Source organism: Oratosquilla oratoria, chromosome 42 (assembly GCF_046742065.1).
Source record: "Oratosquilla oratoria isolate Oo_2021 chromosome 42, ASM4674206v1, whole genome shotgun sequence".
Lineage (NCBI taxonomy): Eukaryota > Metazoa > Arthropoda > Malacostraca > Stomatopoda > Squillidae > Oratosquilla > Oratosquilla oratoria.
Window position 1 is genome coordinate 2777913 of NC_134818.1, and position 15000 is coordinate 2792912.

The following is a 15000-nucleotide window of genomic DNA, read 5'->3' on the forward strand; positions in this document are numbered from 1 at the left end:
TTTGTCTTCAGGCTGATTGGGAAGAGGAAAGGTAAGAGTCCTCGGAAGGGGTTATTTACAAGTGAAGCATTCATATATATATATATATATATATATATATATATATATATATATATATATATATGTATATATATATATATATATATATATATATATGTATATACCCATTCCTCATCTCAATGGTGTGACCTGATTGAAATCTTGACCAGGATAAAAGGAAAACGATCAGATACAGAAATTTTTTATACATATTTGTTGACAACCTAGGAAGTAGGGCTAAAGGAAATCCACCTGCATTATGAGCATTTACATTTCCCACCCAGGAACACCAACCCTTCCGAGACAAGAGCCGCCTTTCCCAGACCCTTTGTGATTTTCAAAACCCTAAATAAATATATTCTTCTTCGTCGAAGCCGTGGGACCTCGCGTACCACGGAAAGAACTCATAACAGAAACTCCAAACAGAAGCCATCTCCTTCAGGAGGGAGCACATACCCGAGGGCGACGCCCACGACGGCTGTACGGTTTCCCTTGAGGACAGGGAGAACGTCTTCGGCATACCCGTTATCAGGACCACATTTCGACAGAAGAATGACACCCGAAGTCTCGCCAAGGGTCTGAGGAAGGTGTAATGGTAAAGATTCGTGGAAGCATAAAATTCGAAGGGAGTATTATATCGCAGTATTATGCTCTCAATGTATGGCATATGCCAGATACTGTTATAGCTTACGTGTTTATGCATGACACCTCTATATGCAGTATGGCGTTATAATTGAAACTGTCACAGTATTGTAGAAGGGCATTTACACAAACACGCACGCACGCACTCATACACACGCACACAATTATAATATTAGCAATGGTACTAGTACTAGTAGTAGTGGAAGCAGTAATAATAGTAGTGATAGTGGTAGTAGTAGCAGTTGTTGTGGCCGTAATGATAGTAGTAAGAATAGAGGTAGTAGTAACAGTAGTGGTGATAGTAGTAGTGACATTAACATTAATGGTAGTTGTTGTAACAGAAGTAATAGTGGTAGCAGTAGTAGCAGTAGTACTAACAGTGATAGTAGTAGTAGAAGTAATGGTAAAGGTAGCAGCAGCAGCAGTAGTAGCAGCTGTAGTATTAGTACTAGTTTTAGTATTAGTATTAGCATTAGTGGTAGTAGTAGTAGTAGTAGTAGTAGTAGTAGTAGTAGTAGTAGTAGTAGTAGTAGTAGTAGTAGTAGTAGTAGTAGTAGTAGTGGTGGTGGTGGTAATACTAATAGTAACAGAGATAGTAGTAATAGTAATGGTAGTGATAGTAATAGCATCATCAGCAGTAGGGACCAATCTGGGAACCTGTTAGAGGTGGACCTACTGAAAGATGGACGGTAGAGAGAATCATCTCATTGCTATTATTCTTAAAAACCCGTCAACCCGCCACCTTCATCTTGAGATGCAACCCCGAGGGGTCGTTGTCCGGTCTCCGGACCAGACCCCAAGCTCTCTCTTAACCAACTTTGACCGTAGGTCTTCCACACAAGTTGGGGTGAGAACAGGTAACTGGTCTCTTCATCCTACTTTTTCCATTCGGTGATACAGAGATAGGTTTATACTAACACAGTGGTTCTTAACCTGTGGGGAATTCCCCACTGGTGGGGAGTGGCGGAGTTGCCAAGTGGGGAATGTGATAACTGTTAGTAAAAAATCTAATATATGCAAACAAAAATTAAGGGCCGTAAAATGGCACAAAAAAGCAAAGCGTATATTTACGTACTAAACACTACATGGGTTAAAATCGAATTTGTCAAAGACCGATGCTGTGGTGGGAAATGGAGAGTTGGCTCACTAAAAAGTGGGGAATTGGAGAAAAAAGGTTAAGAACCCCTGTACCAACACAACAAAGAGATCTGTTTAAAGTTCCGTTTTTGGGGATCTACGTGAGCCTACAAGTTTCCAGTGAGTAAAACTTGAGACAGCAACTATCATTACTTGTATCATTAATAGGCGCAGTACTAACACCTCGGGGTAGAAGTGAAAGGACTAAAGGAAGACGTACTATTATTTACACTATTACATAATAACTGACTTTTCTCCATACCTCTTGTGCCTTCCACAATCCACATACACTGCATCGCCTGGTCCCTTCGTCGGGAGTGTCCGGTAGGGCTTCGGCGGCGTCCTTGCGGTTTTTATTCGTCAGGAGTTGGACAGGTCCGTGAAGCACATGAGCCTTTACACTGTGTTGGAAGGACAAGATTAGACGTTGTGACAGACAATGTGATTCATTGATGGACACGTGATCGACAGCTACTGCCCTACCGTATAAGAACTCAGAGGTCAGATACAGTCCGATCAATGGACAATGCGTGTGTATGTATCAATGTGTGTGTTCTTACCTAATTACATTTACATTTATTAACTGTAATGTACAGAAAAGTAGTAATACCGTAGGGTCCTCTGTGTGTGTGTGTGTGTGTGTGTGTGTGTGTGTGTGTGTGTGTGTGTGTGTGTGTGTGTGTGTGTGTGTGTGTGTGTGTGTGTGTGTGTGTGTGTGTGTGTGCGCGCGTGTGTGTGTGTGCACGCGTTTGTGTTTTCATTTGTTTCAAGAACCTTTATGTTATCCGTAACTAAAGACAAACATATACTAATGAATACCGTGCAAGCTGGAACATACTAGACAACTTAAACGAAATCTCCCGCAATGGACACCAAATGACTAGCTGTCAGGACGGATGGAAGTAATTGGCGGAGTCCTTTAATGCTTGTTAGAGGCACCCATAAAGCACCTGATAAATAATATGATGACATTCATTAGAATAAGAATGAAGGAGACTGCAAGAGACCATGAGGCCTACACCAGGCAGTTCCATCTCCATGACCACCTGTCATCCCCATCCATAAAGTTGTCTAACCGTTCCTTAAAACAAACGATAGTTTCAGCGTTCACTACATGGTTACTAAGTCTATTCCTTGTTGCTGGCATCGTAATGAACAAAGAATTATCATTCTGCACTACTTTTTTATTATAGTATTTTGTAAAAGGAAAAGCATTGGCGTCTGTTCCATGCTAAGCAAAATAGATGCTGCCCAGTTAAGATGGTTAGGACATTTAGAAAGAATGGATGGAGGGAGAATTGCAAGGGAATGCTGGGAGTGGATGCCGGATGGAAGAAGGCCAAGAGGAAGACCGAGAAAGAGATGGAAAGAAAATGTTGAAGAAGCCCTCAGCAGACATGACTTGCCCAACATCGAAACTCTGAGGGAGGAAGGGGCCTTCCATGATAGAGCCAGATGGAGGAACATGCTGGGACCACTGACAGGCATAACGCCTACTACTGGGAGCTGAAGTAAGAAGTAAGTAAGTGTTACCTGTACTTGATAAGGGTGATCCACGCCTCGGAGGGAGCATGACGGAGGATCCATGACTTGAGAGCCCGAAGGAGGCGCTGTAGACGTTTCTCTTCTTTCATCGACTTGGTGTAATCCAAGACTATGACGAAGTGAGGGTTCTTAGCTAAACCCACCACCTGGACCTTAGTTTCTGGGGGATCATTATGCATTGGGGGGTTCCTGGGGGAGAGAGTGAAGAGTTATGTTCCTGCCCAGGTAGTGCAAGTTAGTTCAGTTCGAAGCTTTAAGAATCATTTAGATAAATACCTAAGTAAGATGCTGTAATGATTATAATTTATGTTATATTATTTGTTTTGTTATAATTTGTCTGTCTGATTTTCATTTATTATTAGTTATATGTCATTTTATTATCATTTAGTATTTACCTGTTTGTTTGTTATTCAACTCTACCTATGCATTTATTTATGTATTTTATTTGTTATTTACATTATTATAGCTTTTATTTATTATTAATATGATTTATTTTGTCTTTTTTTTGCATCCGACCTAGATATGGACCAAAAGGTCTCCTGTCGGCATGCTCCGCCTTTGTAATCCTTTGTAATTTGCTTGCTAATCCGTCTATAGATGTTATAGGTCAGCAAACCAGTGTATATGCTTATATCTGCATACAGGTGTATATACACATAAGTGTATACATCACGCACACACAAACACACACACGAACACACACACACACACACACACACACACACACACACACACACACACACACACACACACACACACACACACACACACACACACACACACACACACACACACACACACACACACACACACACACACACACACACACACACACACACACACACACACACACACACACACGCACACACACACACACGCACACACACGCACGCACACACACACACACACGCACACTCACACACACCGAAATAATTTCGAATCCTGCCCAGGGCCGAAATTATTTCGGTATCGCTGTGCCTCGGGTCGTTACTCTGACTCTCGTGGGCGGGGAGTGTGTGTGCAAGGTCATAGCATTACCCATAGATCGGACCTACGAGCTCTGAGCTCTCTTCCAGGAGGGAAATAGCTGTCGATCACGAGTCCAACACGTGATCCAAAGACCAAGTGAACACACACACACACACACACACACACACACACACACACACACACACACACACACACACACACACACACACACACACACACACACACACACACACACACAAACACACACACACGGACACACACGGACACACATACGCGCACTGGGCAAAGGTGACGGCTTCGGCCGCAACTACGCTCCTCCTGGCGTAGACTTCTCACCTTTATAGTTAGGTTGGCGACCTCCACCTCTTAGACTCACCTTCCTTCCGCGAAGTCCGGATGTTCCTCGAGAACCTCCCAGACGCTTCGTCCGCCGCAGACAACGTTGTGCAGCGTCGGCGCCGTCGGGTCGTGGGGTCGGTCGCCGTCGGACCCGGTGCAGAAGTAAGGCGCCTCAGGAAGAAGCGGGACATTTATATAGAGAAGCGAAAAGTTCTGCTGATTTTTTTTTTATTTTTTTTTATTGTTACCATAAGTGTTTAAAGGAATAAAAATAGATGAATAAATAAATAAATAAATAAATAGATCTATAAATAAATAAATTAGTAAATAAATGAATAAATGAATAAATAAAAATAAAAAGAATAATGCACGGAGACTGTATAAACGGGACAATCAGAAGTGATTAGTGATGAATAGGCCTTTCAGAAAACGATATTTAGTTGCTCCTGGAAAGGTGGAAAATGGACGCCGAGAGTGAAGGTTGAACAAAGAGAAGGATGAGGAGGAGAGAGAGGGAGAGGAAGAAGAGGAGGACGATAAAGAAAAGGGGCGGGGAATGATGTTAAGGAAGAGGGACAGGGGGAAAGAGGAATAGGAGAAGAAAGAGAAGAAGAAAGTGGAAAAGGAAGAAGAAAGAAGATGAGGAAAAGAAGGAAGAGGAAGAGGAAGAAGAAGAGGAGGAGGAGGAAGAGGAGAAAGAGGGGGAAGAGAAGTAGAGGAGGACGAGGAGGGGGAGTGAGAGGAAGAGGAGGAGGAGGAGGAAGAAGAGGAGAAAGAAGAGGAAAAGGAGTAGGGTGAGGACGAGGAGGAGGAGGAGGAGTGGGAGGAGGAAAAGGAGGAACAGGTGAAAGAGGAGGAAGAGGAGTAGGGGGAGGACGACAAGGAGGAGGAGGAGGAGTGGGAGGAGGAAGAGGAGAAGGAGGAGGAGGAGGACGACGAGATAAGATATACACCTTTATGTAGAAATCTGAGATGAGGGAGGTTGGGGCAATGTCTGAATGTGTTTGGGAAAGTACAGAACAAGCAAGCAAGCAAGCAAGCACTCTCAAGAAGACTAAGTTGGATATTAGTTCCTTTCATGGTCGGCACCAAGACAAGGAATCCAAGCTTATTGCGTTCCTGTGCCAGACTTACTATCACCTAAATGCAGAGCTGGGCGCGTTCCTTGGTGCGTTCCTATATGCGTTCCTCGGTGTACTCCGCTTTAGTTTGACCGCGGTTAGCGCTCCCAAATCATTAAAGCTTAAGAGACAGGTTCATACCGAAATAAAAGTCCGATAGGCCACGTACCATACCAAAGAAAAATTTCATAGGCCACATGCAAAAGGTAGGGCACATAATATACCGGCACCTATATTGCTTTAATATTTTGGGAATGCTAACCGCGGCCAAACTAAAGCGGAACGCACCGAGGAACGCACAGAGGAACGCACCCAGGTCTGGCTAAATGCCGCTGGTAGGTTCTGTCCAGTTAGTTTCGTTGCTTTCGCCCCCCCCCATCCTCCCCTACCCAACCACCAGTTCCCACAAATTAATAAGATTTTTTTTCCACAAGGAAATCTGGATTTCCACATTTTTCCCCACAAAAAGAAGGAATTATTATATACACAAATAGATTCATTGCAACATATAATTCTTCAAATTCTACACAGAAATAATCCCACGTGAGCAAATTTCTCTCTCAAATTTGTGGAAAATTCCCACAAAATGGCATCAGTGCCAACCACCCACCCACCCCCTCCCACTCTGGCTACCGTCAGCTCGTTCCTGGATTAAAGAATGAAATAAAATAAGATAAAATAAAACAAACAAACAAGAAGATAAATAAATTGATAGATTGGTAAATAAGAGATAAATGAAGAAATAAAGAATAAAAAATAAATAAAAATATAAATAAAAAAGAAACAAACAAATAAATGAACAGATAAGTGAATAAACCATTAAATAACAAATCTTGTAACTTCACTATTACAGGGTCGACCGTTCGAGGCTCACCTTGGGCAGGTACTGACGCGCGAGGGCGGACGAGGTCGAGGGCTGCATCTCGAGGGCGACAGGTCGACACGAGGACGATGGGATCCCACTGGGTAGGATGGCGCACTGCCCACCCGTCTCGCTGTCTCTATTACATTCAAATAAAATTTCATAATTACTCCTTTAAAATTGTCTTGAGCAGAGGTGGGGAACCTGCGGCCTTCCGGTCCATCAAGTGCGGCCTTCTGCGGCCTTTGATATACATATTATCTAAAAAATTATATCATCTATCATTTAAAAAGTATATTATTTATTATAAAAAGGGATAAGATAATTGAAAAAAAAGTTGTTCAGTGCGGCATCTATGTGGGACGATGAATTGTAAGGTGGCCTTCATGCACAAAAAGGTTCCCCACCCCTGGTCTTGAGTATGGCATTACTTGTTCGCTACGGGCAGACTGGATAAAGCCCCAGTCACATCAAGCGTACCACCTGTTTCCGACCACCTTCGACGGTGGCACTTTTGTTTCAAAGGAGCATGCCGACAAGCCTTTTGGTCCATAACTAGGTCGGATGCGCCAGGTGGCTATTTCATATTTATCTTCATGACGGGCGAGATCCATTCCAATTGCAGCATTGTCTTGAATTCTTTCTATAAACAAGAGGACTCCCTCCCGATGCTCCACCAACTCGCCACGCCACTAGACACAGAAATAGGCTACTACCAATCAAAGCGCCAAGGACTGACCGCTACAAAAACAGTGCCATCCCATCCATTGTGCACATAATGAACTCCATGTAAACTTGTACCGTGTATATACAGTACTCTAAGTTTTATATTTTTAATCAGCTTTTGTAATGTATTATTGTCAGTGTACTACTGCAATCAAAATAAACCTTTTATTATTATTATTGTTATTATTAAATCAACCTGGTCGCCACCAGTGGTCGGAAGCAGGTCGGAAGCTTGGTGTGGCTAGGCCCTTAAGCAAGATCCATGTGCCGAGGGAAAATATTATTACACAAATAATATCCCTGGGTAAATGAACTGGATCCGGGGTTGTGTGATCTTCATAATTCTTTAGCTGCGTTTCTATTTATTCTGATAAGTGCTTATTCAATAATATTTTTAGGACAAAGTGTCACCGTAATACCACCTGTCCCCGACTTCCACAGCGTTTTTTAGAGGAATATTTTTATTTAGACTTAGATTTAATTCATCTGCCACCAGATGTTTTCATTCAGTTGAGGGAAACCATGTTAGCAGCGAAAGGCTCAAGATAGATTACAAGAGGTGGGCATAACTTCAATCAAGGTCATGGTATTAAGTCAACAGGGCAGGACTCGCAGTAATGGGTTTAAACTGGACAAATTTAGATTTAAGAAGGAAATAGGCAAGAATTGGTTTATTAATAGAGTGGTTAACGAATGGAACAGACTTAATAACCATGTAGTGAGCGCTGAAACTATCGGTTGTTTTAAGAAACGGTTAGACAACTTTATGGATGGGGATGACAGGTGGTAATGGACATGGAACTGCCTGGTGTAGGCCTCATGGTCTCTTGTAGTCTCCTTCATTCTTATGTCCTAAAGAAACACCATATAAGGACACAGGCCTTATTAGTACAACGTTTCGCTTGTTACAACTAACAAAGGCTCACGCCTCATGTTGTGTTTCTTTAGAGCAGTGGTTCCCAAACTTTTTTTTTTCTTTTCTTTTTTTAAGTTTTACAACTATACATACTAAGTTAACATTAATCCTAATGCCTGGTACCGTAATGTTTTCTTGATTTTATTTGATTGGATTTTATTTTGTTTTTTGTTTTTTGTTACCCCTCCATTACCCCAGAAAAATTGTTACCTCCCCCACCCCCCCGGGTGGTAATTTACCCACAGTTTGGGAACCACTGCTTTAGAGCCTAGTCACACCAAGCTCACGACCTGTTTCCGACCACCGGCGACCAGACTGACTTGTACTGTTCCTCTGTTTATAAAAAGGATTCAAGACAATGCCGCAATTGGAATGAGTCTCTCCCTCCTCTTTCCCCGGCATGAAGATGAATACGAAATAGCCATCTGGCGCTAACCATGAGAAAGTGCCAACGTCGAATTTGGTCGGAAACAGGTCATAAGCTTAGTGTTGGGGTTTTACATAGACCTGTCGGGAGCTACTAATCACATACAATCTGAGATCCTTCTGTCTCTGCGACCCTCACCATCATCCTAATCCCTCCTTTCCACACTCTTATTTCCCACTTACATAAGAGTTACATTCAGAGGTTGGTTGGAACAGGCGGTGACGCTATAGTCCAGATGGGCGTTGGCCTGGGCGTGCGACGGGGGCGTGGGGAAGAAAAGTGGGCTGATAGGGTCGTTGGGGAAGCCCACTTCGTCGTAGACTCCCCACCGCAACTTCGCCCATTCGACCATCAGAAGGTTTTCTGAAACAAGAATGTTTACCTCGTGAGACGTCAGACAGGTTCCTCTCCAGTGACGTCATCGTGGTGACGTCATCGCGGTGACGTCACACGACGTTCAAACTAACCTTCGAGTTGGTTTTGTTCGTTTCATTTAATTCTCTAAGTAATACCTTCGCTATAGTGACAAGCTTCACGAATTTTATTCTGAGAAACATTAGTTTTTATTATTATTATTATTATTATTACTATTATTATTATTATTACTATTATTATTATTATTATTATTATTATTATTATTATTATTATTATTATTATTATTATTATTATTATTATTATTATTATAATCATAATTATCATTATTATTATTATTATTATTATTATTATTATTATTATTATTATTATCATTATTATTATCATTATTATTATCATTATTATTATTATTATTATTATTATTATTATTATTTTTATTATTATTATTATCATTATTATTATCATTATTATTATTATTCCTCCGAGGGGGCACATTCGGAATGAAATGGGGTTGCGATCCCTCATGACCCCCTTTTTGCATTCCATCTCATCCCGAGTCCCTCAGATGAGTAATATCGACTAGTGGAAACCAGAATAAGAACTATAAATGGCGCCACAGGAGTACTACCGTAATGAAAAAGGGTGGAATGGGTGGGAGCGGGTACTTGCCTTTTGATTTGGCTACCTCTCTTATAAAAGGGGAATAACATTTGGTGTGTGTATGTATATATATATATATATATATATATATATATATATATATATATATATACATATATATGTATGTATGTATATGTATGTTGAGACATTGTGATAGGAAGGTGGAAGAATAAGATACGGATCTGGGGCCGAGTTTATTCCTGACATATCAGGGAGTAAATGAGCTCCAGAACCTTTCGGTGAAAGGCAAAAATATCACATGTGTGATGTCACTTCACGTCACGGTGGATATCTCATTTCGTGAACACGATATATTGCCATATCATACATATAAAATGTGTAACAATATGACTCCAGTTCTTTTCACGTTATCACGGTGTGACGACATGACGCCACGTCACGCGAATGACGGATGGGTGACATATAACGACAATTTAATTCACGGCGATGTGACATGACGCCGCACGTGTTCACGAGAGATACGTCACCTCCAGGTGGCGATAAGACGTCATATCATACGTGTGAAGTATATTGACGGAGGGCTACGTCACCTTGTGGAGATGATACGTGGTAACATCACACGTGTGAGGTGCAACGCCAGGTCCTGTCTGCAGCAGCTACGTCAATTTGGATGACATGACATCAGGCCGACGTGAGGCCGATGATAAGAGGACAGAACAATGAAACAATCAAGCATGACGTAATCAACTCTAACCACAAAAAACAGTCCTGCAAGCTTACTCATCAAGACAAAGGCAACTGATAAAAAAAAAAAATGGTTATTCACAAACGGATGACGAGGCTGGAACTGATTGAAAATGACTCCATAATGGACGCTTCTGTTTCCTTTGCTGTTATAGATGAGACGTTGTCTACACCTTTCTAGATCTCTGTTGCTATATTCCAAACAACACAATTTATTTATCTATTATCAATCTTATGTATCATAATTGTTAATGGAAGAGTACGGTTGACGTTTGGGTAATATTTCAAGAGAAGTCTTTTGTAATGAGATCCTTCCGTAAAAAGTGTAATTTTCCCTTTAATACGTTTGCTGACGCCAGGTGATTTCATTCACTCCCGTGTCAGCAATTCCATAGTAAAGAGATTGTGTGAATTCAGATGTGTCCAAAGTGACAATAAAAAAAAAAAATCTAGTTTTCCAAAACTCAAATGGTTCACACTTACCAGGTGGTCCGTGCAGATGGTTGAGGTAGAGATCCCGAGGGAGAAGGGTGTAGAGGCCTTTCCGCCCACAGCCCATTGGCTGGGCGGTATAGGGACGCCCACTGTACCACGGGTGGCCCCCGCCCACACGCATGTCGCTCCCCTGTGTCGTGGAAACGGTTTAGGATTGAGAGGATTTAAAGAGGCAGGATAAGGAAGGAGGAGGATAGAAGAGAAGAAGGATGGAAGAAGGGAGGAGGGAGAAGGGAGGGTGAAGAGGGGAAAGGAAGAAGGGGGAAAGGAGGGAACGGGGAGGGGAATAGGGAGATGGTAAAAGAGGGGAGAGGGGACGGGGAAGAGGCATATTGATAAGGAGAAACAAGGAAAGGGAGAATCTGAGAAGCGGACGTGAGTGAAGGCGATGAAGAGGATAGAAAAAGAGGGAAGAGAAGGAGGAAAAACGAGAGAAAATGGAGAAGAAAGTGAAGAAAACGGGGGCGAAGAAAGTCATATACATATATTCTGTTTCCAAGTAACTTTATCATTATATCTTGCGTTGATAATGATATATTTCATTTTAACTAAGTTACTAACTGGTTACGGTTATCTACGTTAACCTCCTCGATACAAAGACTTCCTTTAGTGATATTGTTCTGTCTAACGCCAGGAAAGTTTATTCGGCAAAAGGCAACAGCTTGTGCTACATTGTTTGATTATACAGACATTCGGTCACGGTCGTAACAGAACTAATAAGATATTTCGGACACCAGAACCCCAAATAATAATCCCTTGCGATTCAACACATCTCCTGTGACATACTCTGTATATTTTTTTCTGACTGGCTCCAGACAACTTCACTCAGTCTTAAGGAAGTTCCTCCTTCCTAGACTTACTTGGTTGCGATAGGTGCGGTTGATCACACCACCGTAGTAGGAGTCCCATGACCTCGGAAGAAGAATATCAACGCTTCTGAAGAAGGCCCGCCGGGAGGTAGCTTCGAAGAGGATTCGTGAAGCGTTGACCACAGCGTCCTGGAAATAGAATGGAGTTGATTTGGTTTTGAGTTGATGGGTTGTTGGGTCACGGTTCCTCAAAAGGGCGGCGACTTCCTGGAGTTGAAGGCTCGCACCACGTGTCCCTTGCTCTTGAAGAAATTTTACTTCTCTTCCAGCTGTTTCTAGACCAGTGGTTCTTTGTCTTTTTCACCCTGTGACCTCCCGAGACTCTTCAGGGTATTACCACAATCCCTTTAAGAAATTTTGAAACGACGAACCTTGTGAAAAGGCAAGATAAAAGACTGATTGTGATTGGTATGTTTACTGTATCAGGTCACCGCACTTGTGGCCAGTGTTGCACTTACCAAACTGGTCAAGGCCCAAGTGTCTGATTCAACCATACGAAAATATGTTATTCTCCCGAATCCTTTGTGACCCCCTAAGAAACCCCAAACGACCCCCCCCAGGGGATCACGACCCCTCAGATTAAGAACGTCAAAACGTTCTGACAAAGAACGTTTGCGTCACAAAGTCAAAAAGGGTGGGGACCCAGCTCTGTAAGACGTTTAGGTCGTGAACGTTTAGGCTGATCGAAGACGTTCAGGTCTGAGATATTTAGGTCACGAGTCTATTGAGAAGTAACGTTTTGGCAAAGAAAGTTTGCGTCACAAGACGAATGGATTACGAACGTTTGTGACACGGTTTGGCTGTAAACGGTTTGACCAGAAGCGTTTGCGTTACGACGTCGTAACGTAACATAACGTAATGTACTCTGACCTGACTTGACCTATCCTAGCCTAACGTGATGTAACCTAACCTGGCTTCAACGTCCGTCTGCGGCTTGGATTTAAACTGGACAAATTTAGATTTAAAAAGGAAATAGGCAAGAATTGGTTTACTAATAGGGTGGTCAACGAATGGAAAAGACTTGGTAACCATGTACTGAGCGCTGAAACTATCGGTTGTTTTAAGAAACGGTTAGACAACTTTATGGATGGGGATGGCAGGTGGTCATGGACATGGAACTGCCTAGTGTAGGCCTCATGGTCTCTTGCAGTCTCCTTCATTCTTATGATACTGTGAGCTTGGAGGGAGCTACAGTAACCCGTTAAGTGCCTGTTTATCGTTTTCTTTTTCTTTTTTCTTTTTATTTTGGATATCGCCAGCCAATTCTATTCATCTTTGTCACTTCCCCTGTGACGAGGATCTTGTTAATTTCTTTGGGAATATTTTGACAGTGACTAAATAATTTCTTACTGGTTAACATTTCGTATTTGTGTGTGAGAATTACAGTACTGCTGCATACCCTAGTCTGGGGCGGATCGAATAATCTATAATTCTACTTATTAATCTATTTACTTATTTATTTATTTATTCATTCTTATTATTACCTTTCTATCCTTGTACTGAATATCAATCTTACATTTGTAGTTGGAGAGGTGAATAGATGGGTAAATCCTCGATTGATTGTACAAATGGACACGAAAATTGCTTGTGTATTGGGCACCAATGAGGATCTCTTTTTATCTAACCAAAGAAAATTTCATTCAGCCTAGATGACCTCTCAGGCAGGTGAAGACTGACCATCAATCAACTGTATACCAAAATATATGACCATACAAATTGGTCCACACGATTTTTAATTCGCCCTCTTCTTCGATGTCATAAAGGCTGCTGGACGAAGGATCCTGATTATTGTGGTGTTATTTGTGTCCGTGCCTAGCACAGGGCCGTACTCAAGAACCTCTACGGGGCACACCCTGGCGATACCAGCAATAGTAAATCATAAATGGGGGAGTTGATGAACAGTAGGAACACATAGATATGATAAAGATTTATTCCCCGCCCTTGAATAAAAAAGAAAAAATCGTGACGACAGAATGAGTGTTCTATGTACGGCGACCTTCACAGCGGAGAGGTAAGCGATACGAGTATCAAAAGAGGTGGGGTTGCGTATTGTCCTCAGTTGAAAAAGATCACCTGTCGGCGTCCATTAGAAGGAGAATAAAGAAATAGAGGTAAAGTCATCGTATCAAAGGGAATCATCGAGATAACCATTAACTAAAAACCGTATAAAATAATTTAGTGTCACTTTTCCTTCTATTCCAGCCGCCGCCAATCGATTTCGTTCACGAACTGTTTGGGTTATGCCAATCTCGATTAACCCGATAGGTGCCGGTTAACATTTTTAACTTACATTCTGACCGCCTCGAACGAGTTTTAGTCATCTCCGCGACATACCCCTTGTTAGCCAAAAAGATCAAAGAGAACTCAATAACATCAAATAATTCTCCGGATTCGAACCAAGACTTGCGAGTACACAAACCCAACGCCTTACCAACTCGGTTCGAATCCGGGGACGACTGTCGGAATTATTTGATCGACATTACCGTCACTGGTGATTCTATTCAGGTTTGTATAACATACCTTGATGCTCTGCAGGAGCACCGTGTCCTGAGAGACCTCTGAGCCTATAGCGATGACGACGTCATCGAAGCCGTTATCTTCGAGAACCGCAGAGGAGCCTTCGGAGGGACGAAGACCCCCAAGGACCAGAAGGAGAAGACACAGAAGAAAATTCGAGGGTCGCCGGTAGCGGGGCCGAAGAGGTCCGGGCGATAAGCTCGAGGGAATCATGCTGCCTATGTGGGATGTTACGCTGGATGTGATATACGAAGGGCACTCGAGCCCTTCGTATGGATATGAAAATTACTATAGCTGTTGAAGTTCAGACTCTCGGAGGAAAGTCTCTTCTGGAGGTTAGTGAAGAAGTGGTGTCGTTTCGGTCGATGATAAGTTCGAACGTCACTTCAGGCAACCGGAGATTCGAGGTTATATGCCCTGTTATTACTGAATGAATGATAAGATATTCATATATATGTATGCATAAGCTTACACACATATCCCAGTGAAATTATCTATACATTTGTATAAGCATGCAAACACACACACACACACACACACACACACACACACACACACACACACACACACACACACACACACACACACACACACACACACACACACACACATATATATATATATATATATATATATAT

General features: G+C 42.1%; 1 protein-coding gene across 3 annotated transcripts in view; it reads right to left on the minus strand.

Annotated features, from left to right (window-relative positions):
- LOC143021465 (calcium-activated chloride channel regulator 4-like) overlaps positions 1-15000 on the minus strand; it is a 30568-nt gene that overhangs the window by 12005 nt on the left and 3563 nt on the right. For 2 of the 3 annotated variants that reach the window (XM_076178995.1, XM_076178998.1), the window contains exons 2-11: positions 14366-14788; positions 11837-11974; positions 10965-11106; positions 8927-9107; positions 6688-6814; positions 4730-4863; positions 3352-3552; positions 2081-2219; positions 496-617; positions 1-12 (exon numbers count right to left, since the gene is read on the minus strand). The exon at positions 1-12 is cut by the window's left edge and continues 148 nt beyond it. In XM_076178995.1, coding sequence (XP_076035110.1) covers positions 1-12; positions 496-617; positions 2081-2219; positions 3352-3552; positions 4730-4863; positions 6688-6814; positions 8927-9107; positions 10965-11106; positions 11837-11974; positions 14366-14575 — 1406 coding nt within the window. In that variant the 5' untranslated portion in view covers positions 14576-14788. The remainder of the gene's footprint in view (positions 13-495; positions 618-2080; positions 2220-3351; positions 3553-4729; positions 4864-6687; positions 6815-8926; positions 9108-10964; positions 11107-11836; positions 11975-14365; positions 14789-15000) is intronic. The other variant, XM_076178996.1, reaches the window with a different exon arrangement.